This window comes from Podarcis bocagei (genome assembly GCF_964188305.1).
Source record: "Podarcis bocagei genome assembly, chromosome: 5".
NCBI lineage: Eukaryota > Metazoa > Chordata > Lepidosauria > Squamata > Lacertidae > Podarcis > Podarcis bocagei.
In genome coordinates this window covers 33,653,974-33,678,271 of record NC_138129.1, presented here as the reverse complement: position 1 = coordinate 33,678,271, position 24,298 = coordinate 33,653,974, and the positions used below count along the sequence as shown (strand labels likewise).

The 24,298-nt window shown below is 41.0% G+C and overlaps 1 protein-coding gene across 7 annotated transcripts in view; it reads right to left on the bottom strand.

Annotated features, from left to right (window-relative positions):
* PPFIA4 (PTPRF interacting protein alpha 4) overlaps nucleotides 1-24,298 on the bottom strand; it is a 116,911-nt gene that overhangs the window by 39,472 nt on the left and 53,141 nt on the right. For 4 of the 7 annotated variants that reach the window (XM_081194657.1, XM_081194658.1, XM_081194659.1 and 1 more), the window contains exons 3-12: nucleotides 12,985-13,086; nucleotides 11,015-11,179; nucleotides 10,257-10,331; nucleotides 9,233-9,334; nucleotides 8,607-8,828; nucleotides 7,410-7,556; nucleotides 6,477-6,611; nucleotides 5,470-5,553; nucleotides 4,467-4,598; nucleotides 745-807 (exon numbers count right to left, since the gene is read on the bottom strand). In XM_081194657.1, coding sequence (XP_081050783.1) covers nucleotides 745-807; nucleotides 4,467-4,598; nucleotides 5,470-5,553; nucleotides 6,477-6,611; nucleotides 7,410-7,556; nucleotides 8,607-8,828; nucleotides 9,233-9,334; nucleotides 10,257-10,331; nucleotides 11,015-11,179; nucleotides 12,985-13,086 — 1,227 coding nt within the window. Of the gene's footprint in view, nucleotides 1-744; nucleotides 808-4,466; nucleotides 4,599-5,469; nucleotides 5,554-6,476; nucleotides 6,612-7,409; nucleotides 7,557-8,606; nucleotides 8,829-9,232; nucleotides 9,335-10,256; nucleotides 10,332-11,014; nucleotides 11,180-12,984; nucleotides 13,087-23,832; nucleotides 24,081-24,298 lie in introns of those variants that run through there. The other 3 variants (XM_081194661.1, XM_081194663.1, XM_081194662.1) reach the window with 2 other exon arrangements.

Here is a 24,298-nt window from a genome sequence, read left to right as displayed (position 1 = left end):
GCGCGAAAAGCAGGCACTTATTGGTTGTTGGCTGTTACATGCAGCAAGTGAATGCTACTAGGACACTAATTGTATTCCTGTTGTTGCTCAGAGAATGTAGTTGGTCATGCTAGCAAACAGCAAGAAATCTATAGCTGTAGACAGAAGTGACCAAAAAGCCAAGGCTGATCCTAAAAATCATTGAATGCAAGCCTCAATACCATAAACAAGAAGATCATGCAATATAGTGCAATTTTTGTCCGCATATTAAAGGTAGGGGAGTGAAGTAATCCTGCTACATCCATACAAAGGGTGGGAGTCAGTTAATGCGCCCTGCCAGCAAAGCTACACAAGAACTTTGGCAAGGGCAATGGGGTTGGAAAGGTCTCCAGTTAAAATGTTGAAATGACACTAGACAGGACTCCAAAGGGAGTTATTTGCAGTTTACTTTACTACCTTTTAGCTAAGATCCTATCCCTACTAAAATTCTGCCCCAAATGCAGTGTTTGTGGGCAGAACAGAACCACTTCAGTCCTCTATGAGGACATCCTGCTCACTGGAAATGAACAGAGTTTGATCAGCTTCTCTTCTAAAAGAGGACCCAGCAGGGAAGCAAAAAAACTATTTATAGTGATCTATAAAACTATTTATAGTGATCATGATACAATCATTTGACAGTTTCTGATCATGCAATTTCAAGGCAACAAAAATGCACTTAACAAATATATTTGCCACTCCTTTCACAGTTCCCGGAGTGGCATTTACCTTGTCATGCTGCTGTTCCTCTATTTGTTTTTGGGTATTTTCCAGTTCTTGTAATAATGTGTTCTTAAAAAGCAAAGGTGAGTAATTACAAGAGAGAGAAAGGGTGCTTCAAATTTGATTTAAAATTTGAGCTCTTGGAAAACAAATCCACTTCCCCAAATGATCAAACTTTTTGCGGTAAGGAATATGAAAGAAAAATGCACTGGAAAGTGTGGGTTAACACTTTCTTGATGCAATTCATCTAATCTCCCCACAAACAAATCAGACTGAACACTCATTAAGAAACCAACGTTGTCTCATCTCTCCACAAACCAATCAGGCTGAATGCTCATTTAGCAAGGGACCAAAGATATAGGTCTCTAAGTAAAGCTGTTCAAGTGGCTTTCTGGAGAACTCTGAGTATTGAGATTGAAAGCCATATATCAGAACAGACATCTGCATTGTCCAAAAGATAATTGTAGAAGTGATCCCTCCACAAGAGTTCACATGAGCCTCTAGGGAGGATGCCAAAAATTAACTTCCAAAGGCAGCAGTGTGCCAATTTACAAAACAAATTAAGCACTTAATATTTTTAATAGCATTCATAAAGGCAAATGGTATTGGGGAACCTACAAGGCTACTTAGATTTGACAGTGACAAATCTGAGCCAATGAAAGTTCTTTATGCCAAGTTTCTAAACTTGAGACCAGTAGAACAGGAGGGGTTCCCAGATGGTCAAACAATTAGGATTTCAGCCCACAGCATTACTCCCTAAACTCACATAAAATCACTTACACCTGGATGCAGAGCATGCAAAATGCTATTATTATTATTCTTCAGCACCAGTATAAATGAGATAATGGAAGAGGTAATGACCCATTGGTGCCCTAAATTCTGGGCTCATTAGCTACAGAGGAAGAATTTGCTATAAATGGCACTGAGTGCTATCCTTGTTGATAGGAAGAAAAGCTGGCTCCCATAGAGCAGATCCCTACATGGTGGATCTTTTTGCAATTCAGAGAGGAGATGAACTCAGTCTAAATGGTTGCTTTGTGTGCTACCTGACCATACACCTAACTGCATGTATGGGAGTTTCCTCTGTTCCCTTTTCCATGCGGGGAGGGGGGGAGAAAGAGAATAAGTGTATCCTTAAAAAAATATGAAGAGGTGTGAGTCAGGTCCAGAGCCGTCTTTCCCATACGGCTTAGTGGTGCGTTGTGCCAGGGCGCCGGCCTCTCAGGGGCGCCCCAGTCAGTGGGGGAGCTGTGCAGCTTTGCCGGCAGCCTCCCCTTTCCCTGCATGCCCGCCAGCTGCGCCCCGTCAACCATATGGCTGGTGGGCGTGCAGCCTGCCTCCCAGGCCTCCGCGGGAGGAGAGCGATCCCTGCAGAGGCTTAGGATGGAAGCTGCGCCCCACTAACTATATGGCTGGTGGCTGCACAGCATCCCTCCCATTGCTCTCCCGCAGCGGCATGGGGGAGAGTTGCACACCCCTTCCATGGCTGGCAATGCGCAGCTTCGCACCCCCTCACACACACACTATCCATGGTTAATTTGGGGGCGCTGAACGGATATTTGCACCCCGGCACCACATCTGCTAAAGACGGCCCTGGTCAGGTCTCTATCATAATGGCAACATAGCAGAGCTAGGGCTGAAAATGGGTAGGCTTCAAAAATGCATTCCACCCCTGAAAATGTACTGTACTGAAGAAGACCCTGTCTTTCCCTAGCAGATTTCAGCCAGGCAATTGTGCCTCACTGACTGCCATTATGGCTCCCTTTTGTGCAATTTGGAACCTGTCACACCCCAAGAGCTAAACAACTCTAGTTACAGGAGAACTGAGACAACTGAAGTTAGCATTCAAAATGCATAGGTGTTCTAATCAGGCCCATGAATTGTAAATGCAGAGAGGAATACTTTTGATAGCCCTTGAGCAGAGCTTGTCAAAGTCACTAATGTTTGAATATCCAGCACAACAGCCATTTTAAAAAAACAAACCACCCTTTGAGATGGAATGACTAACACCGGGGTCATCAACCCAGCACCTGTAGGCACCGTAACATCTGGAAACGATTTTGCTGGTGCTCCTGGACAGGTGCGCCACATTCTGAGCTTTTATTTATTTATTCATTTTTAGGTAAGTATCAACCCCTCCTGGACAGAAAGTTATGGGGCAAAATGTGCAGGTACCTACGAAGTGAACTCAGTGAAATGAGAGTGGTGTTGCTATCTTCAGTATTTTCCTAGTACTGAGAATTGCTCCTTGTTGCTATTAGACAGCAACAGCATCAGCGTGTGCGTATATAAAATAAATATTGTGTGAACTCCACAATCAAAACCAATACTACAGAGCTGACTTTCTATGATAAGCATAAGGTTGTCCAGAGTGGCTGTCTCTGTTATGCCACTCTTCATGGCATCCATTTTGCATTATGCCACACCACCCATAGAAGGCAAGTTTTGACTGGTGCCTCCAGAACACTCTCAAAATTCTAAATGTGCCTGTGGGTACAAAAAGGTTTGCAGCCCCTGGCCTAACACAATCAGAGCTCAACAGACAACTAGACCAAACGAAGATTATTTTCTTTATGACATTCTTTTTATCACATTTTTGGCATGTGCAATGCAGCTGATCATCATTGCATTCTAAGTACATAATAATTAGAAGAGAAAGGAGTGATTGATTCTTATGGAGATTATTCTCATTGAAGTTGGCCCACTGAAGATCCAACTTCACACAGTATAGATATTACAATTGCTACACACTAGCAGAAGGAAAAGAAAGTGGTAGGGACACTTAAGACGGTTCAGCTGAGGTATGAGGTAGGAAGTGAATTGATATCTGTGCCATCCAAATTACTAACAAATATTTATAGACCCTTTGCCATTACAGCAGTATTTATCTCAAAAGTACAGGCTAGATTGCCCCTTCAAAACCATGCACATGAGGTAATAATTTGGCACAGTAAAGTAACAAAAACATTTTAAAAATCTCCGCCGCCCCCCATCCAACCAATTACCCATCCATCATCAATGAACACTGGCTTTTTGATACCACTACAAATACTTAGATGCCAATACATGAAGATGTAGGTAGTTGAGACTTGATCTCACACAAGAGCATCCTAAAAGCCAAAATTTTGTTCCACATTTATTGCAGCAGCCAGTTAAATTGTACCAACAAATCATTCAAGAAGTCATCAGTGCAATCCTCTATCCCTTAGAATTAGTTAGAATACACTAAGCCCAAAGGAAGATGCAAAGGGACCAGCAGAGCCCAAGGCAGCAAAAGAGGCCTTCTCTGCAAAATCAGTCTCTAAGATCCTCTACTTATGGCTTCCAGTTGCTAAGCCAAGCCAACCCATGGACCCCCTACTTATGAAATTTTTGTTATCTCTATGGTAGTTTTTGTTACACATGAGTAGTGTCACAGACCCTCTGGATGGGTTATGCCGACCCCTTGGGGTCAGCAACCACCAAGTGGGAACCACTGCTTACTCTACAGCAAAAGTATTTTGCTAACATTCATTTTAAAATGAATCTTGGGCCTGACTCAATAGTTGGAATTAATTGATCAAGAATAGCTATGATCTCAGTTTCTTTTTAGGATGGCCCCGATATTCCAGTCAAATCCTGACTGTCAGCAAAATTATCTTTTCAATCTTAAACATAGCATGGCAAAAAAACCAATTGTGTATGACACCCATAGAGCTAATTTTATGAGGTGTCTAATACATACATACCTTCTCTTCAAGGGCTGCCATCCGTTCTTTCAAATGAAGTTGAAGCCGCTCATTGGACTCACTCAGCAGTCTATCCACAGTATCAGACAGCCGCTTGTTGTGTTCCTCATTCATTTTCTCCCTCTGACGGGCCTGTTTGGGAGTTGAGGGGGGGAATCATGATCAACCAAGTAATTCAAAGAAGATTTGCCTTGAAATTGCTGTAAAATTAGCCCTAATCACTGAAGAATCTCCTCCAAAATAACCTTCTTTCTAACAACCTAACGTAGTAAAGTTTTCACAAGCATACCATGTCCACCATATTGATTGGAAGATTTGAGAATCCACTTTCCAAACTGTTATTGGTTCCGCTACATCAGCTTATACCAGTGGGGAGCCCAATTCCTATGAATATTATTTACACTGCAAATTAAGAAGTGATTTTATATCATTCAGTGGTACAGATTTATTCTTGTGTACAATAATGACAAAAAAACCCTTTCCTTGCAACTATTTTACTATTGTGAAACTGCTTACTGAAATTAGTATTAAAACTTTGAAATGGCAACCCAAAACAAAATGTTTTGTTAGTATACATTATAGGGCTATCAGGAAGGAAGATGAATAGATTTTGGTAGGAGTGAAATTATAAGAAGTCCCATTTTATTTCAGAACTTGGATTGAATTCAGAAGTGCTGACCACCATCTGTGATACGATTGTTCCACTAAGCAGAACTGAATTATAAAGGAGTTTCCTGTGTGCCTGGGTGTCACAACTTTAACCATGCCATCAAAACTCAACCTTAAAGAAGCAGGCTGTAACAGCATAGTCAAATACTTGCAGCAACCATGTGATGCAACACTTGTGAAAAAAACACTGAAATCCTAGTAGCAAATGTAGAAGCTAACTCCAAATCATCTTTCTCCCTCCCACAACAGGATCCTGACGTAAACTGTAGTGCTGTAAATAAGGTGTTAAAAATGATAAAAAGCAGTGCTATATACTCTACAGAAGTCAACCTACCCTTGCTAGTTCTTGGTTCTTCTCCTCCAACTGAGTCTCCAGCTGCCGCAGTCGCTCTTCAATACTGCCATGCCTTTCTTCTGCCTACACAGAACAAGACGGTCCCAAAGGAATGAGCAATTCTTACAAGCTCTGGGAATTGGGATAGGGAGCGGGGATAAGAGATACCTGTTCTTACATAAGAACATACTGACACAGCAATCAGGCAGAGTGCAGTACTACCCAAAAATATAGGAATGTAACCATAGTGGATTTGTTCTCATGAGATATTTGGGTGGGTGTTAAACATAAGCTGAGGGATTCTGGGAAAGGTCTCTTTCAGGCACTAGCACATTAATACACTGGAGATTCTTACTGAGCTCAGCTCTAAAATAACCTTGCATCAAGCTAAGCTTGAGGAAGTGCCATATGGGCCTTCTGAATCTTGCTGTACAAACTTCACAGCAACTTCCTGGTCCATATCACTCCTCACAATGCCTATTTCATTTAACAGCTGCACAATTAGTTTAACAGAGATTTATGCTCCTGTCCCATTTTTTTAATGCCTGTATAAAGGTAGCAATCACTGAGGTTAAAGACTCAGGAATGGTAAATGGACCTCAAGCCCTTGTTCTAAGTTTGCCTAGCCCAATGCAGTGCTTGGCTTCTTGGTTGAAAAGAATGCACTTTAGGTCATTCTTGAGAAGCAAGCCCTGCCTTCAGATTCTGGGTGCCTAAAATATACCTATGAAAAACCTAGCATGACCTGCTAGAGCATCATTTAAAAACAAACAAACAAACCCCTACTTAGGAGAGGCCACCATCCAAAGAGGTGGTTCATGATAGCTAGCTACTGCAGAAGAGACAATACAGAGAAGAAAGGAAAAAGTAATACTTGTAACATGAATTAAAAAGCTCCTCCTTCTTCCATCTTTCTCCTCCATCCCAGGAAAGTTCTAAGTTCTGGAGAAACACTAAACCCTTTCTGTACCCTGGGCTTTGAAGCCAGCTTCTGGTTGTGTGCTTACCTTGGTGAGTGCTGCTATCCTTTGGGCCAGCTCAGCTTCCACCTCAGGCAGCGTCTCAGCTTTCCTCATTGTCTGCTGCAGTTTCTGCTCTGCCAGTTCGAGAAGCTCCTGGAGATGCCGTGCTTTCTCCTCACACTGTAGAACAATGCAGAATGGCAGTCATGAAAAAGGAGGTGAACAAACACAGCTTCAGCCTGCATCCGTGCCTGGACAGGAATAGTCTGGTTACAGTAGTCCATACTCTAGTAAGTTATTCACAGGCTTACTGTAACAAGTTGTACATGGGGGCTGTCCTTAAAGATGACCAAAGCTTCAACTAGTGTAGAACGTGGCTGCCAGAATGTTAATGGGCATTGACTAAGGGGATGCTATTGCACCAATTCCAAGAGAACAACTTGGGCTGCCTATTTGCTTCTTGCCTCAAATAAATGTGTTGGTTTTTATCTTTAAAACTTTAAAAGGATTGGAACCTGGGTTGCTTGACTATTTCTTCCTATATAGCATGCCTGTATCTTAAGATCTTATTAAAGTACTTTCTACACACAAGTGTGTCAACCAAGCTAAGCCTTTTCCGTCATGGCACCCCAACTGTCGCACCCTCAACACAGAGATACAACTGGTGCAAACTTATTGGTGTCAAGTGAAAACGTTTCTGTTTCCCCAGGCATTTTATTTGTGTATTTTGACTGTATTTTATTGTTTTTCATTTCATGGTTGCACTTTTGGTTGTATGACCTTTTTGGCCTTATACTGTACACCATGCTGATACCTACTTGCAGTTGATTAGTCTTAAAATCATCTAAAAATTATATATATATATATTCAAGAGAGTCAAAGGAGGGTCTTGAAGTACCTATGACTGTAGCCACACATGCCCTTGACTCAGAGGAAGGAAGCTGGCTTTTCAGATGGCATGCCATTAAAGCCTGTTACCTGGCGATGGAGAGACTCTTTATTGGCCAGCTCATTCTCTAGTTTATCATTGAGGTCATGAATGGAGGTGGCTTCTCTTTGGGCTGCCAAATAGCGCTTCTCCAAGGTGGTGATCCTCTCCTCCATGTCTTCTTTCTGTGCCAAAGCCTGGTAGGATGAGCCATGAAGAAAGTCACGAACTTTGTGGTTGTATGGCCCTCATGATGATAGAAAAATCTGCCTGAACCACAGCATGAGAAGGGCTTGTTATGACTATTGAGGTACTACACTGAAGCTCAGAATGCAAACTCTCTCCGCATTAATAAGCTGGCCCCATTTTGAAAGGTTGTATTGGAACCATTTAAGCTGATTCCAAATGAAAGTTGGGCTCACACTTGCCTCCACCACTCTCCCGCCCTGTCCAACAGCCTCATCCGTCTTTTCCCCTCAAAACAACCATAACCTGAAGGACAAGGGAAATGGTGGTGGAAGCTCCCACCAGTTAAACCTCATGATTGCAAGAAATAATGCTCTATGCACCGTTTGCAGCCACAAGGCCTTTCCTGTGTTGTTGAGAACCCTCCCACTATCTGTCATGTCTTTCTCTTCCCCAGGGTTTTTGGCTTGATGAAGTAGAGAGCTGGCAAGGAAGGGAAAGTGGCAGGAAAATGGTAATTGTACTTTCAGAGTACAGTGGTACCTCAGGTTACGTACTTAATTCGTTCCGGAGGTCCGTTCTTAACCTGAAACTGTTCTTAACCTGAAGCACCACTTTAGCTAATGGGGCCTCCTGATGCCACCGTCGCACAATTTCTGTTCTCATCCTGAAGCAAAGTTCTTAACCCGAGGTACTATTTCTTGGTTAGCGGAATCTGTAACCTGAAGCGTATGTAACCCGAGATACCTCTGTACTCACAAGGAACACCTGAAAAACTGGTCCCCCCACCCCAAAGTATTCTACTAGAACACTGAAAGCCCAATTAATTATCTGGGCAAACTGAGAGGAGGCAGGGTCGCAAATCTCTCGTTATGATAGATTTTTTTTACTTTGACACTGAATAACTAAGCTCACTGCTAGAAACAGCAATAACTTTCTGCAAGCAGATGCTCAGACTATTTTATTTTTGCTACACCTGGAAAAAATAAGATGGCTTTTAAAGTTGCTTCAGAGATTCTCTCGATAACATAGTTTATGCTGCTGGAACAGAACTGTCTCACCTCTCTTAGGTCCCTCTGGTACTTGCCGCTCATTTCTTCTGATTTGATTAGGTCCCTCCTGGCTGTACTTAGATCTTCTTCTAGCTCAGCAACACTGGCAGCCAAAGCAGCTATTCGTTCTTTAGCTTGCGCTACCTCAAAGTTTTGCTTCTCTAGAAGTTCCTGCAGTTCCACAGTCCGGCTTGCCTCATCATCCGGATGTATAGAGCCATTAGGAAGTCTCTGTGAAAGTCATATAACAAAGAACTATGTTTCCAAGGAATATGCACTACCCAGTCAAACACAGTACCAAACAAATGCCACTGAGCGACATTTCAATAAATTAGCTCACCAAATGAACTATCAGTTTTTATTCTTTCTAACAATATGCAAGAGATGCTAGATTGCTACTGTAACACTGGTCTCTTCTGAAAAGGAGACATTTTGAGGTAGCTGTAACTTGCCACTGGCCATTTATTCAACAGGCCTATTATTGCAGAGTTTAAAAATAGTAAGGGAAGATAAAATTTATCAGTCAGCAAAGGGTTCCCATTTTGTACCTTTGATTGAATGACCCACAGCTGTAAACACATAGTACTTCAATATTAGATTAGATACTCTCCACTTCCAAGAAAGATGGCTCTCACCTTCCAAAGTAGCTTCTGCCCAGATTCTTTTCCCTCAGTCCTTTTATCATCTTCTCCTACAGGTGCTTCCCTCTGGGAGGGGCCTTGCTGAAGAGCACTTACCTGCAAAATACATTTTAAATATACACTTATACTTAAGGTTTCCTTAAGTGTGAAAAATAAGAATGCAAAACATGCAGAGCTTCTTGTCCACCTTCTATTGTTGCTGTCACTGTTAAGAAGCTGCCATTGCACACGCTTATGAAGGAGAGTTCTGTAAAAGCCAGGATTTTTACTATGCAAAGTGATTCAATAACTTAGTGTGGGAGCATAGGTAACTGGCACTGTAACAGGTAATTTGACTTCTTTTTGTGTAAGACCAGCCTGGAAAGTAAGGGTCCAACCACAAAATATTGTAAAAGCATGAATACATTTAATGTTTCCAATTATTGTTTTTCAAGAAGAAGCCGTGAGGTATGAGCTGATCAGGTCTGTGACATGCAGGGGTGTATCCTGTATCTTCCTTTCACCTTTAATCTTGTAACATATTTTTTTCTTTCTGCTACCTAGTCACATTATGTACCGCAATTATTTTGGTTTTTCCCCCCCCCCCTTTTGCAATATTCTCTCGACATAAGTTTGCTGCTGCAATGTGTGCTTCTTAGCAACTGGTCCTTCCTCCCCCTTCCTGTACATTTTTAGTTTTTTTCCATTTACAAAACCCCATGTAGCCTGGGTAGCTTTCCACAATTATTTTAATTATCTCTCATAACAATCGCTTCAAGTTTACCTTGGATGTTACCAAAATTCCTTATATCAGTATAAAATAGCTTTAGAGGAGTATTTAAAAAGGGATTCTTGTCTAAAGAAAATAAGAGAGAAATATACAGGAGTTTGTGTCACAAGTCCAACAACTGAAACCAAAAATATAAAGATCACATGTCACATAGTGCTGCAGATACATTTTTTTTCTGTAATCAACAGTCTTAGTTTCTTTGATTTCACCTCAGTGAGATCCACAGTACAATCTGAAACCCAATATTACCTGTTGGTGAGCGCTAGAAAGCTGTTCTTCTAGTGTAGCTACTCGTTCCAGTGCTGCCCGTAAGCGCTCTCTCACCTGAAAGGAAAAAAATATATTTTCAAAGGCAGAGTTGATACACAGCCCTTAGAGATGCTTCAGGCAGTTTAGTGGCCTACCACCACCACCCCTGCTCCCAACCATCAGGAAATCTAGTTCATAACATAGATAATTCAATTAAGCCACACTCCCCTCATCACGAGAAAGGGCACAAAAGAACAGTACGTGGCTCCAGAAGCCCAGCATCTCAGCTAGATTTGCAAGCAACAAGAAACACTAGGTATGATGAAGCGGGCAAAAGCCTGGAATCTTGAGTTAACCTGCCAATTAGAATAAACGTAAAAGGATCTCAGCAAAGATCTGCCTGACTTGGAAGAGCTACTACACTAACACCATATAGCAATATCACTGGGTGAAGAGCAGAACTGGGGTTGGGAGAGTGGAAGGCCAGAATATTCCTTCAAAGGAGCATTGGCACAGATTCAATCCTGCTAACATATTTCTAGGATGCAAAGCAGTAATTTTTGAGACCATTCTTCAAAGGGCAAATGATTGGCTCAGGCTGGAAATTACTCATAACCAGAAAGTTGATGGGAGATCTGCAGGATAGCGCTGACCAAAAGCAATACTTTGGGCCATTAGAGACCAGTAACTTAAAGGTTGTGGGTTATAAATAGCTGGTTTTGCTCTAGCTATGCCGTCACTTCCCAAAACAACCTTACCTTCTCATCCAATGCTTTATGATGTTCAAACAAAGATTTCAATGCTTTTAGAACTTCAACTTCACTGGAGACACCAGATGGAGACTGAGCTTGCCGCTTCACCACAGTCATCCTCAGGGAGCGTTCGTGTCTTGAGACCAGGCACTCCAGGTGCTCTAACAAAAGCTGCAAGGCAAGGAACAGCTCTAGACATTTCTCATTCAAAGTCAATGTGAGGTAAGAAAAGGCTTTATCTGTCCTCTTGTTGATTTCAGAGTATAGCAAAAACAAATATTAGAGTGTAACCAAAAAAAAGTAGCCAAGTTTTACTAGCAGGCAATTCCTGCCATGAGCATGACTTGAAATAACTTTGCCAGGATCTCTAACAAAAAGCACTCATAAACACATTGCTCAAACAAAACTATGATGACACAAATGACTTTTTTTTTCAGAGCTGAAAGCATTTTGAAAGAGACTCCCTTGTCACTTTTGCCTCAGATAATCAGGTTTTTGTAATAATAATAAAAAACACCCTGTTGTACCACAAGCAAAAGTTGAACCAAAATATGTATGTACACATCATAGGAAGCAATGCATTCTCAAGTCATTTTCATTTCTCTTAAAAACAGCTATCTCCTGCTAACATCAGCAGCAAGCTGCTTTAAACTAAACTAATGATGTACATTCGGAACAAGTGTGATGTATGTCATTAAAGAATATCAGCATACAAAATATGTTACATAGATCACTTTGTTATGTAACAAAACATTATTTCTGCCAGTGTCCGATGAGTAAGATTCCATGTCTTGGATTACTACAGCTAAATTAATAAATGTTATGTGGTAGATGCATACAATACCTACTGGCTTACAGATAACCAACTTCTTCTTTCAAGAATGTGTGTGTGTGTGTGTGTGTGTGTGTGTGTGTGTGTGTGTGTGTGTGTATGTGTGTGTGTATGTACACACACACACACACACACACACACACACATATATATATATATATATATATATATATAGGCCAGTAGCACCTTAAGAGACCAACTTGGTATAAGCTTTTGAGTGCATGCACACTTTTCCAAGAACAAACTTAGTTGGTCTCTAAAGTGCTACTGGACAATTATATATATATCGACTGTGTCAGACCAACACGGCTACCTACCTGCTTCAAGAATCTAATCAATGATGTTCACATTTGTTCCAAAAAAAAAAAAAAAGGTGATGCAGTGAGATGTGGGTTCAGCAGGCAAAAATAGTCGAATATAGCAATCAGCAGGGGCTTTTTGCCAGTCAAGGATTTGCCCTTTCCTTATAATCCCAGACCTAGGGCTATCACAAAACTTGATTTCTGCAGCAGTTCGAGAGCATGCCAGAAAAAGCATCTGAACAGTAAAGGGTGGGTGCTATGCAGAAATGGTCCAGTAACAGGCAAATTCTGGAAGTGTACACAATGCTATTTCCCTAGAAGGGGCAAGTTTAAATCTGCACACTAGTAATGGGGATGCTGCAGGTTGAGGTTTCTTAGCACACCTGGAGGCTCAGGATTGTTGAGATGTAGGGCAAAGATAGTTGTGACAGAGGACTGAATGGTCTCTGCAGGCATAAACATAAGCTGTACTGGAATAAGAATAAAAAAACAGCAACATTCTATAGAAATTAAATTGGATTTTACAGAGATTATGCTAAACCCTCCCCATTCAATCAAGAATACAAGTCTCCTATCAAACTCTATTCACTGGGTGGGAAATTCCATTAAAAAAGCCTTCTATCCTGTTAAACCTTATTGAGAGGGCAAACTGGATACCTCTGGCACAGCCAAGACAACTTGAACTGGCATACCTTGAGCCTAGGTCAAACCAAGTATTTTTATCTATTTGTGTTTGTTTCATAAAATTTATACACAGCTTGATTGTTTTAAAAAATGCTCCCTTTGAAGGTGGAGGGGGTGTTTCTTTCAAACCAGGCAGCCAACTGGGCTTCTCTACTCACCCTTGTATTATTACGCTCTGCTTTCAGTTCAGATATTTCCTCTTCCCTTTCCAACAGCTGCTCTCGGCATGCATTGAGTTCCCTAGTCAGTGTTGCAAATTCCTGCAAAGCAATCACATTTTTACAATCATGCGGAGCCAGGTTTCCTCAGATTCCCCAGCTTTAAGTTAGCTTTTTTATGAAGAAAAAGAAGTATCTGCATGAAAAAACATGGTTGCATCACATAGAATCATAGAATCATAGAGTTGGAAGAGACCACAAGGGCCATCGAGTCCAACCCCCTGCCAAGCAGGAAACACCATCAGAGCACTCCTGACATATGGTTGTCAAGCCTCTGCTTAAAGACCTCCAAAGTAGGAGACTCCACCACACTCCTTGGCAGCAAATTCCACTGTCGAACAGCTCTTACTGTCAGGAAGTTCTTCCTAATGTTTAGGTGGAATCTTCTTTCTTGTAGTTTGGATCCATTGCTCCGTGTCCGCTTCTCTGGAGCAGCAGAAAACAACCTTTCTCTCTCCCTCCCTCTCACCCAAGAGGATCCCCTTGTATTACCAAAAATGGGCTGTCACACAAAAGAGGATGAAAGTCATCAAAACAACCATCAGAATTAACAACAACAGAAAAGTATTACAACTTTTCATTCTGGGACTCCTTGGGGTTTTTTTGTGACACTTCAAAGGTAAGCAAAGGCTCTGTTTAGTGAATTACAGTACTTTGAAATACAGTGGTACCTCGGGTTACAAACTTAATTCATTCCGGAGGTCCGTTCTTAACCCAAAACCATTTTTAACCTGAGGCGCGCTTTCGCTAATGGGGCCTCCTGCTGCCGCACGATTTCCGTTCTCATCCTTGGGCAAAGTTTGCAACCCGAGGTACTATTTCCAGATTAGTGGAGTTTGTAACCCGAAGTGTTTGTAACCCAAAGCCTTTGTAACCCAAGGTACCACTGTATAATAAATGATATTCAAACTAATCTGTCACCCAGCCAGCTTATGTATCTGCAAAGCCAATATCAAAACTGCCACCCCAATGCATTCTAATAAGGCTATACTGGTTCCACCAGAAGTTCTCCCCTGGGTAAGAGATTCTCACCTACTCCCCTTGGTACCAATTAAAGAAAGTAGAAACAGCAGGTAAAGCTGTGCAACATGCCAGCAATCAAGTGTATCTTCTGGACAGAAAACAGCTTGAGACTTACATGCCAGCTGCTGCCATATGTGAATCACAGTAGTGCAGATATACAGTTTTTTGTTTTGTTTTTCTCCCATATCCAGCAAAATTCAGAATACCCTCTTTAAAAATAAGCAATGTGGGCATCTACTTTTTTAGCAGTAGAACTCAGACATCATAAAACTAAATACAACAAAGAAATTTGCAGGCACTTCTTACTGTTTCCTTTCAGATTAGCTTTTGCTTCCATTTTGGACTTTTCCTGAAATAATTTAAGCTTCCAAGAGTCCTAAGCTTGGGGGGTCTTTAGGTAGGGTAAAATAGTTTTAATACAAACTATCTCAGTCATGAAGGTGTTTGTGTAAAGAAGAATTCCTTGTTTATCTTGGGCCTCTAAAGATCTATGCATTCAGCATCAGATAACTTCTTAGCCAATGTTTCTTTATAGATTATTGATACTTCTGATACACACATACTCCACGCAGCATCCCTAAGGAACTGGTGTGGGTCACACACCAATGAGCCTTCCATTAATTAGAACCAATGAAAGGCTAAACCTGTCTCAAAATACCCTAAGACAGGATGAAGTAGGGCAGTGAGGCAGGTTATCACTTGTCTACCACTGTGTTCAATAGATTTTCTTCACCTTTTCTGCTATACCCAATGCCTTGTAGAAATAATTCTAGCAAGTAACAATATCTGAACTATTTAAAACACAAATACTGTTATTTGCCCTGAGCATTTGGTATGAGGCAGGCTACACATCTAAAAAAACGGAAGTAAGTCAAAGTATTGTTGTCCCAGCCAGGGAGCAACGTCAAAGGTGCCCGTCAATGCGATCTTCACAATGAGCGTGAAGTATGTTTCCCACAAAAGTATTCAATAACTACTGTTTTGCTTTTTATAACAAAAACAGGGACATACATGGACTCATTTGTTACAGAAGCTGCTGTGATTATGTCTGTGCTAGGGGTGTAGAACCTCCCTGGCAACACAAAGATATGCACAACAAAGCAGGTAGTTAAGGAAGGCGGCTAGGGAAATTAAAATAACAGCAGACACTTCCCAGCCAGCCAGCCAGCCAGCCAGCCCTTCCTCATTGTCCCTTCTCTAAACTGGAGGCCTTACAAAAGTAAATTCCAATTGGTAAATTCTAACAGCTGCAGGGATTACTTCTGAAAGGGCAAGGCTGAACCAAGTAGAGTTAAAAACAGGCAACCAAAATAAGAACTGTGCCGGGAGCCCACCCACCCACTTGATGAAGCATTTGAAATAGCTTGAAGGGAACCGAGTGGGCCTGTCGCTATGTTTCCTGAGCTTCAGAATGCAAACAAGGGAACAGCATTTATGCAGTCATCCTGAATTATCACTGCTTTATAGTTCGGCATACAAATTAAGATACTGTAGTAGTAGGATAAAAATTCCTGTGTGCATGTTGATTTTTCACTGAGACACTAGAGGCCTAGCTTTAATACATGCATATTAGATGTGGCAGTCTGTAAGAGGATTCAGACAAGTTAATGGGAAAGGATCCAATAAGCTTCATGTTAATTTTAATATTCCTGACTTTCAAGAGTAGAAATTAGTCTAAGATTTCATCATCTGCATATGCAGAAAACCCAATTCACAACATTCCAGCATATTTTTAGAGTGACCAAGAAACAGAATCCAGAAAGAAACTATATAAACGAAGGCGCTGGGCTAGATACAGGAGCAGACTTGCTTCTCAACTGGGTCAGTGGTCAATGAACTAGGGGGACTAGGTTAAATGTTCTTGGTATATTAGACTATTAAAGCCTAGTGCCACCTTCCCAAAGTCCAGGAAGCTTCTGCCCGGCTTAGAGAGGGAGGTGTGATGCTCAGATGAGGTGCAGAGCCCTCCAGCCACCTTCTCAAAGCCTGCCCAGCTTTGGGAATGAGGCAGCAGGGCTCCAGCATCCTGTCAGAGGCCTGGTGCTTCCTTTCCAAAGCCCAGGAAGCTTCTGCCCAGATTAAGGAGGGAGGTGTGATGCCCACACGTGGGGCATCAGGACATCGACCTCCTGAATCGGCCTCACATACTGGGGCCTCTGGCCCTAACTGCCCCCTATGAAAAGAATTCACTGCACGCCACTGAGAAGCAGGGTACATTTTCAGCCCCTTCTCCAATGGTATTCATGTGCATTTCTTATACAAGTGAATTGTTGCCCACAAGGCACACATGTAGAAAGTATGCAGTATACAATTCCTTCGAAAGCACACACCAATCATCATGACAGGCATTATGCCAGTTATTAATAATAGTGCTTTTAGAGAAGAATTATAGTAGCAAGCTCCATTAACAGAAACAGGAAGATATAATAGTCTGCTAGAACTGGACTATATGCACTGCAACCAGTTTCCAAAATTCATGAGCCATCCCATGAATGGCCTGTCACTAAAACTTAATACATAATTTTATCATCTTTCTTGGAAAGACCCAAGCAGCTTTCATTACATTTCCAGTGGTTTCCCATCAAGGTATTGATAAATAAAACACTGGATTTTGATGGATCTTGATCATTTTCTGATAACTCTGGAGGAATTACTAGCTAACATGGCTGGAAGTTCTGTGAAAACAGCCTTTCCCAACCTGGTGCCCTCCAGGTGTTGTTGGACTCCAACTCTAAACAGCCCCAGCCAGAGCAACCAATGGTCAGGAATGATATGAATTGTTATCTAGAACAGGCATATCCAACTCTCAAGAGACTGCGATCTACTCCCAGTATAAAAAAACTGGGACACCCCCACGATTGACCAGTAGATCACGATCAACCTGTTGTACATGCCTGATCTAGAACACTGGGAAGAAGGCTCCTGTAGTGGATCTCTAAAATCTGGAGTCTCTCATGCTGAAGACATGGTTACTCACACACGTCACCTCACTAGCTGGTAGTGATGAGTCAGTTGGGAAGGCAACATGAACACAAACGGGGGGAAACCCAGGACAAATCTGACCAACCACAAATCTATGTGAAGGCACCTTGCAATGGTGATGGCAATGAACAATACATTCTTTACCACTAAAACTTCTGTTCAATGCCATTTAGTAAGCTTCACCTTCTAATACTTCAAATACCTGCATCCTAAACCATATACAGCATTAAAGGACTAGCAGGCCTTTGTTCTGATCCTGTAAGGCTCTTCTCGTGTTCCTGTAACTGTTTTCCCAATACCATTTTGAGGAATCCATGGCACAGGAAAAGCTTGCATCCAGCCTTGACAAATCTAGGAGTAGCAGGTATTTTGAGACTTTTTAGAATCCTTTTGAAATGCTAAGTCTCTTTTCTTGATTGCATATAACGGCAACTGCAGAAACATCCCTGGAATAGTTGTTGATGCAGCTAGATCTGTGATGTTATGGATCTAAATTAAAAATGCCCTGTGTTTTGCCAGCTAGCAAATGACTGTGAAATGTCATGGGGGGAAGGGAGAGATTTTAGCTCCATCCTCCATCATTCTCCCCATCCCTTCAATTCAGCTCTATCCTGCCCTCAACACAACCTAGAACTCTTACCAGGACTCTCTTCTTTATGCCCATCCAATACGTTCTGGTTCTCATTCTCTTTATCCCCTGCCCTTTTGTTGCATCTCTCTGGCACTCCCACCACCACCCTTGGCTTTCTCCCCTGAACTATTCCCTTGAATCCCTTCTCTTCTCCAGCAGAATGTTGGTGCTCTAATCTTCCCTCCCCACTCAAATGCAGTGCTTTACATTTCCTCCATGGTGACACCACACATACTGTATATAAACCATGCTCCTTCCTGCATAACCATATCCTGGTTCCTGTTTCTTTACCCTAAGTGTGATGGAATGTTGCATGCTTGCTTTTAAGATTTAGTCTAACAGACAGACAAACATGTCCCCTAACTGATTAATATCCCATCTTGTATCATCTTAATTTCTGGGAATGTGAAGTCTCCTTGTGAACTGGGAGGGGGGAGAGGAGAAAGAAAGAAAAATGTTTTCACACCTTTTTTCTGAAGTCCAAATTTGGTAAGGATGTATACACAAAGGGATTAAGGCAAGTGACAAATTTTACTTCAAACTCCTTCTCTGGCCCTTGCATGGCAACAGAGAGACTGTGCAACTTGTATGTTTAAACCGTCAAAGAGTTGTTCATGACAAATTTCCTGTAGCTAAAATGAAAACTGCCCTAATCATCAACCCTGTGATCAGACTAGTGCAAGTGCATGTAGAGCATCTGACTTGTAGTTTACTTTTTGGCTAATAACTTTATTTGTTTTTTTAAGTTAAATAAGCATTTCCTTAAATTCAGTTGCATTTATCTTTAGGTTCAAGAGACTGCACTGCCACCTATAGGAATGTTGCTTGCTACTGATTGCCTTCATGCCTGATAATGAGCTATGGGCTAGAAGTGGTTAAAGCGTTGGACTAGGACCTTAATATCATTTGTCACATGGTGGACTTACTCAAAATATAAAATGTAAGTTACAAAATTTAAAAATTTAAAAAGCGATTAAAAAATTAATATATATTTTTAATGTATTAATTAATATTTATAAGAGCTACAACAAAACGCATATCAAACAAAATTAGAGGGGGGGACTCTTACACATTAAATGGGGCTGAAAACATTATTTATTTATTTATTTTTATAAAAATTTTATTAGTTTTTCACAGTTTTTATAAACACAAACAGTACACACTACAAACAAGTACACAAACAAACATGTATAATTTCATATCCCTTTTTCTTAAACCTTACTTCGCCGACTTTCCCATACCTCCCCTTTCTACATCCCAATTTCCAAACTTATTTCAGCAAATCCTAGCTTTTAGTTTTATCAATTTTTCCCTTATTCTTTTCTTTTACTTAATATTTTACAGCTGTAAACCCCTATTTTCCTAAAACCTCGACATTTTAGCTTTCATTAATTTTACAATGTTTCTTAAGATAGATTTAAAATTTCTTCCAGTCTTCTTCCGCCGTCTCTTTCCCCTGGTCACGGATTCTGCCAGTCATTTCAGCCAGTCCCATATAGTCTATCACCTTCATCTGCCATTCTTCCAGAGTGGGTAGATCTTGAGTCTTCCAATGCTTTGCGATGAGTACTCTTGCTGCTGTGGTGGCGTACATAAAAAAAGTTCTATCTTTCTTTGGCACCAATTGGCCAACAATGCCCAAGAGAAAGGCCTCTGGTTTCTTAGGGAAAGTACATTTAAGCACCTTTTTCATTTCATTATATATCATTTCCCAGAAAGCCTTAATCTTCGGGCACGTCCACCAAAGGTGGTAAAAAGTACCTTCAGTTTCTTTACATTTCCAACACTTATTATCAGGCAAATGGTAGATTTTTGCTAGCTTGACTGGGGTCATGTACCACCTATAGATCATTTTCATAATATTTTCCTTTAAGGCATTACATGCCGTAAATTTTATACCGGTGGTCCACAACTGTTCCCAGTCAGCAAACATAATGTTATGACCAATGTCCTGTGCCCACTTAATCATAGCTGATTTAACTGTTTCATCTTGTGTATTCCATTTCAGCAACAAGTTATACATTCTTGACAAATTCTTAGCATTGGGTTCTAACAATTCTGTTTCTAATTTTGATTTCTCCACCTGGAAGCCAATTTTCCTGTCCTGTTTATACACCTCCATTATTTGGTAATAATGGAGCCAATCTCGTACTTTGGTCTCTGAAAACATTATTTATACTTTACACCAAACGTTTTTCAAGAGCATTGGTTGCACGTTTCATTTGCCAAAGTGTGAGTGCGGCCAGTTGCAGTCCTTGGTTCAACGCTTGTTGGAACTTGTGCTCGCCCTACCTTAAGTACATCCTGACTAGATGGGTAAACAAATGATGATGCTGGCCCTGACGGGTGTAAGGAGGTCACAGTCGCTTCTTCACTTTCATAGTCCACCAACAGCATATAAGTTAAGCAACATGCTTTATTGTATTCACAGGTCACATATCCAGTTATCTCAGTCATATCCAGAGATTTTATACCTCCTTCACTGTCAAACTTCTCACTCTCATTGCTAAAGGAGTACACATTGGTCACAATTTCTGTTGGACTGGATGTAGCAATGAAATCCTTGTGTTCCCCTGATCACTTTCACTCTTTCAAAGCGTCTTTCAGGAACATATCTTCTTTTCTGTACTCCTCATTTGTTGAAAATAAGAACTGGATGTTATCTCAGCAGCAGTTAAGCAGTTCCGGCTGTGTCATAATTTTGTTTGATATGTATTTTGTTGTGCTTCATGAAATAAAGTACTAACAATAATTCTTTCAAAGTGTTAATTCTATCATGCAATAGCAAGCTATCACTCAGCTTTCGAACACATTTTTAAAATAAAAGCCTGACTAGCTTTTTAGACACCTTTCAATTAAATAACTTTATAATGAAATGCCTGAAGCAACTAATATTATGGTTGTGGCCTTCTCTTTGAGAAGACCCATTTATCCTAAATAGAACCCAATAAGGCAGACATGTATTAACATATATTTTTTTTGTAATGTGATCCCATTGATATCCCAGGATGAAATTATGCAGGTAGCTCTTAGAAATAAATGATCAATACTGTACATTTTTTTGGAATTTTAAAATCATATTAATTTTTTAATCACTTTGAAATTTTGTAACTTAAATTTAAAATTTAGAGTAAGTTCATCATGTGACATATATTAAGGCCTATGAAGTTCTGAAGAGATTGGTGTTTTAGGTCTTGACATATCTCAATCTTGGGCTGAGCTTTTAAGGTTTTTGTGTAGGTCTGGGAAGGCCAAAATTGTTAAATTTTTGAAATTTCAAATCCTCATAACTCAAAAATGGGATGAGATAAAAAATTAAAATTTTAGATTTAAACTTAGATTTGATCATTCAACAAGTGTACAAAATATTAAGAAAATTAGATGACATGAGATTTAAAAGTTGGATCACTTGATATGGAATGATCCCATTGAGGAAGAATGTCTCTACAGTATCCCCAGGCAGGATGTTCTAATCGCCTAACATAGAAGCAAGAAAACAAAAAGGCTGCAGCTTTTAGAGATTAACTGGTTTATTATGGCATGAGCTTTCATTCAATTAGATGAAGATTTGGGAGATTTATTCTAATGTTAAGCTAAATACTACCTTTCAGTCCTATGCTGCCTAGTCACTTTGGAACCATGTTAGAAGATGGTTGTCTTGTGGACAAGTTTAACAAGTCCTTCATCCTCAAGTTACTGAAATCCCTTATAAGCTTATACTTTTTCCAACAGACATTTTAGATTAGACCTTACCAGACCTTTTCTCTCAACCCTTGGATGGTAAATTGCATAGCCATAAGCTTTCCAGATTAGGCAGGGACACCTATAAATGGATTAGAAAGTGAAACACGGATGCCTAATCTTGGCTCAATTAAGAACTCTTAAAAACTTAAGACTACTGAGAAACGTCAGAAGACACCAAATGCGATTGTTCAAGTATTCGAAAGCAATGAATTATTATATCAGAGATTTAAAACCTATACTTGCTTCTAGTTTGCTTCCCAGTGTAGCTGAAGGTATCAAGTTTAATTTTATAGCCTTAAGTGGATCTGGCACAGGCTACCTTAAGGGGTATCTGTCACACCTCAACTGTTTGAGCAAAAACAAAAGAACTTGTGATTTTAAATGTTAAGAGCATATCAATTATGTAAAGTGATTTTCTTAATATCGGAAGAGCCAAACACAGCAATGACGGAGAATGTGGAACATTTTTTTCAGATACAAGGACAATTCTTCTTTTCCCTACTGATTTGCCTCAGAGTTCAAGGAATGAATTGGGTCCACTTAGGATGTAAGTCACATTTTTGGCATCTAATTGGAATAACTGTTTGTGCCAGGCATAGTGGATCAAAACAGATACAGAAGCAATCAGTGTTATTAACTGCATCTCAGATAATTAATCCAATGTGCACATAGGAGAATTTTAAAGAAGAAAAAAGAATGTCCAAATGAATCAGTATTGGACTTAAGGAACCCATCTCCTGATGGATCAGACCAAAGGCCTATTTCGTCCAGCACTGTGCTTCCCACATTAGGCAGCCAGATACTCAGGGGAAGACCACAAGCAGGACATAAGGGCAATAGTTCTTTTCCATGGTTAGTCCCTAGCAACTGGTATTCAGATGTCTGCTGGCTCTGTGCAGGCTGCTTGTAGCCGCTATGACTAGTAGCTTTATTGTAAATGAATTGGTCTAATTCCCTTTTAAAAGATTGGTTTTTCCTACAATCCTACAATCCCACTGTCAGGGGAAAAGCCACTAGGTCGGGCTAGAAAATGATGATATGTAAGGTAGACCCATTATGCAGTCACCTTTCTGAGAGATATCAGGGGAGAATAAAAATGAGACTGTCAGGTGCAATCCATGATGCTAATCACAGCCTAATTCCAAAACTAGTCAAGCATATAGAGCAGGTAAAGAGACTTTATTATTCCTCTTGGGCATATGCAATAGATGCCCAAGATGGTCACAGGAAAATAAATACAAATACGTTGCAGCAGCAACACTGGTCGCGCTCCTGAAGGAAAATGTATTGTCTGTTCACAGGCTGCCTGAGAGGTATGCATACATAAAGACAGAAATGAAAGGAAGGAGTAGGCAGGTTTGAGGGTGGAAAACAAAATTTCACACATTTTTTGATAGGTGTGAATTTTTAGGTATCAGTCCCACATTCATACCATGTGTTTTGTCCAGTTCCATGGTGCTACCAATCAAAATTCTACAAGTCTGGTGACTATAGACTCCCTGGGAATTTCTCAGCCCTCATAGTGGGCTTGGGGAAGTGCCTTTGGGGCTATGGCAATTAGTTCCCAAAAAGGTAAATCACCTATGGTCCACCAGGAAGGAAAAACTTCAGCCCTTTGAAAGTATGACCCTAGTTCACATGGACCCTTCAAAATAGAGCAAAGAACTAGCTATTTTACCATGATGTACAGTGGGCAGCTCACAAAGTAGCTTCAAACAGCAGGGGGAAACCAACAGGCTATATGTTCATACTTAGGCGTTTCCCACTTCTAAGTTCCAAACCTGCAGGTCTCTGTTGTTCAAGCATGTTAGGGTAAACAGATCACTATAAATCAGAAGCTCCCAAAGGTCAACTGCTCTTTTGTTTGTACTCAATGAACTTTTCATATAAGGGTTCAGCTTGGTAGGAAATCTCTGCTCCACGCAACTCTCTAGGAAATATTCTTTGTCTTATCTGTCAGGGGAATCACCTGACAGCACTAACTGTGCCCAATACTCTTTCCCAGTGCTTCTTTTCTGGGGGGACATGGGGGGACACATACCCCTAAACATTTTGTGAATCTAAGTTTGGCCTTATTGAGGAGCAGTATTTCTATATGAATAGGAAAGTGAGAGTACCCCTAAACATTTTTAAAGGGGAAAAAACTGCTCTTTCCCCCTCTCCCCCTCAAGACATTTGGAGTAGCCTATGGCACTGATACTCCATTTCTTAACAGAAACAAATATGAACAGAAGTTCATGCCTATAGGCAACACAACTCCTGAAAGAAGTAGAACTAGAAGAAAAGCAGCTGCTTGTGGAGGTTCGGACAGGCCTCAACACTTGCTTTAAGAGCCTGGAGTATTTCCATCTATCAAGAAAAGGTGAAAAGCTATGGTGGGCAGACACTGCAAGGGGTATCCTGCTTACCTGATACATGTACATGCTGAAATTAATGCCATTGGACAGATGGATGGTTATGGATTTGTTCCCTGTATTCATGCTGGGGAATCATAGCCAGCTTGATCTGTAAATCCATGGCTCTGCCAGGCCGAGGGGAGAACAGCAACTAAATCCAGAGATGAAGGGTAGAGGCAGCCTAAGTTCCATGTCCTGCTGCAGACCCTGGTGCCTGAGGTTCAAACCAGCAGGAAGTTGCTTCTTGCAGAATCTGTCTGTCCGGGAGGAGGAGGAGAACTGGGCACTGGAATAGTGTCAGCGAAGCCCTTGTCAAGAGGAGGCATTTGGAGCTCACGGAAATTCCCCATCTGCTGCCTGTGCTAATCACATCCCTTTTCAAGATCCAGGGGAGGCAGCAGTGCGACTTGGTAAGGGAGGCAAAAATGCTACAAGCAGAAGCTGGGAGCCGGGAGAGCCAGCAGCCTCCCCCAGAGGA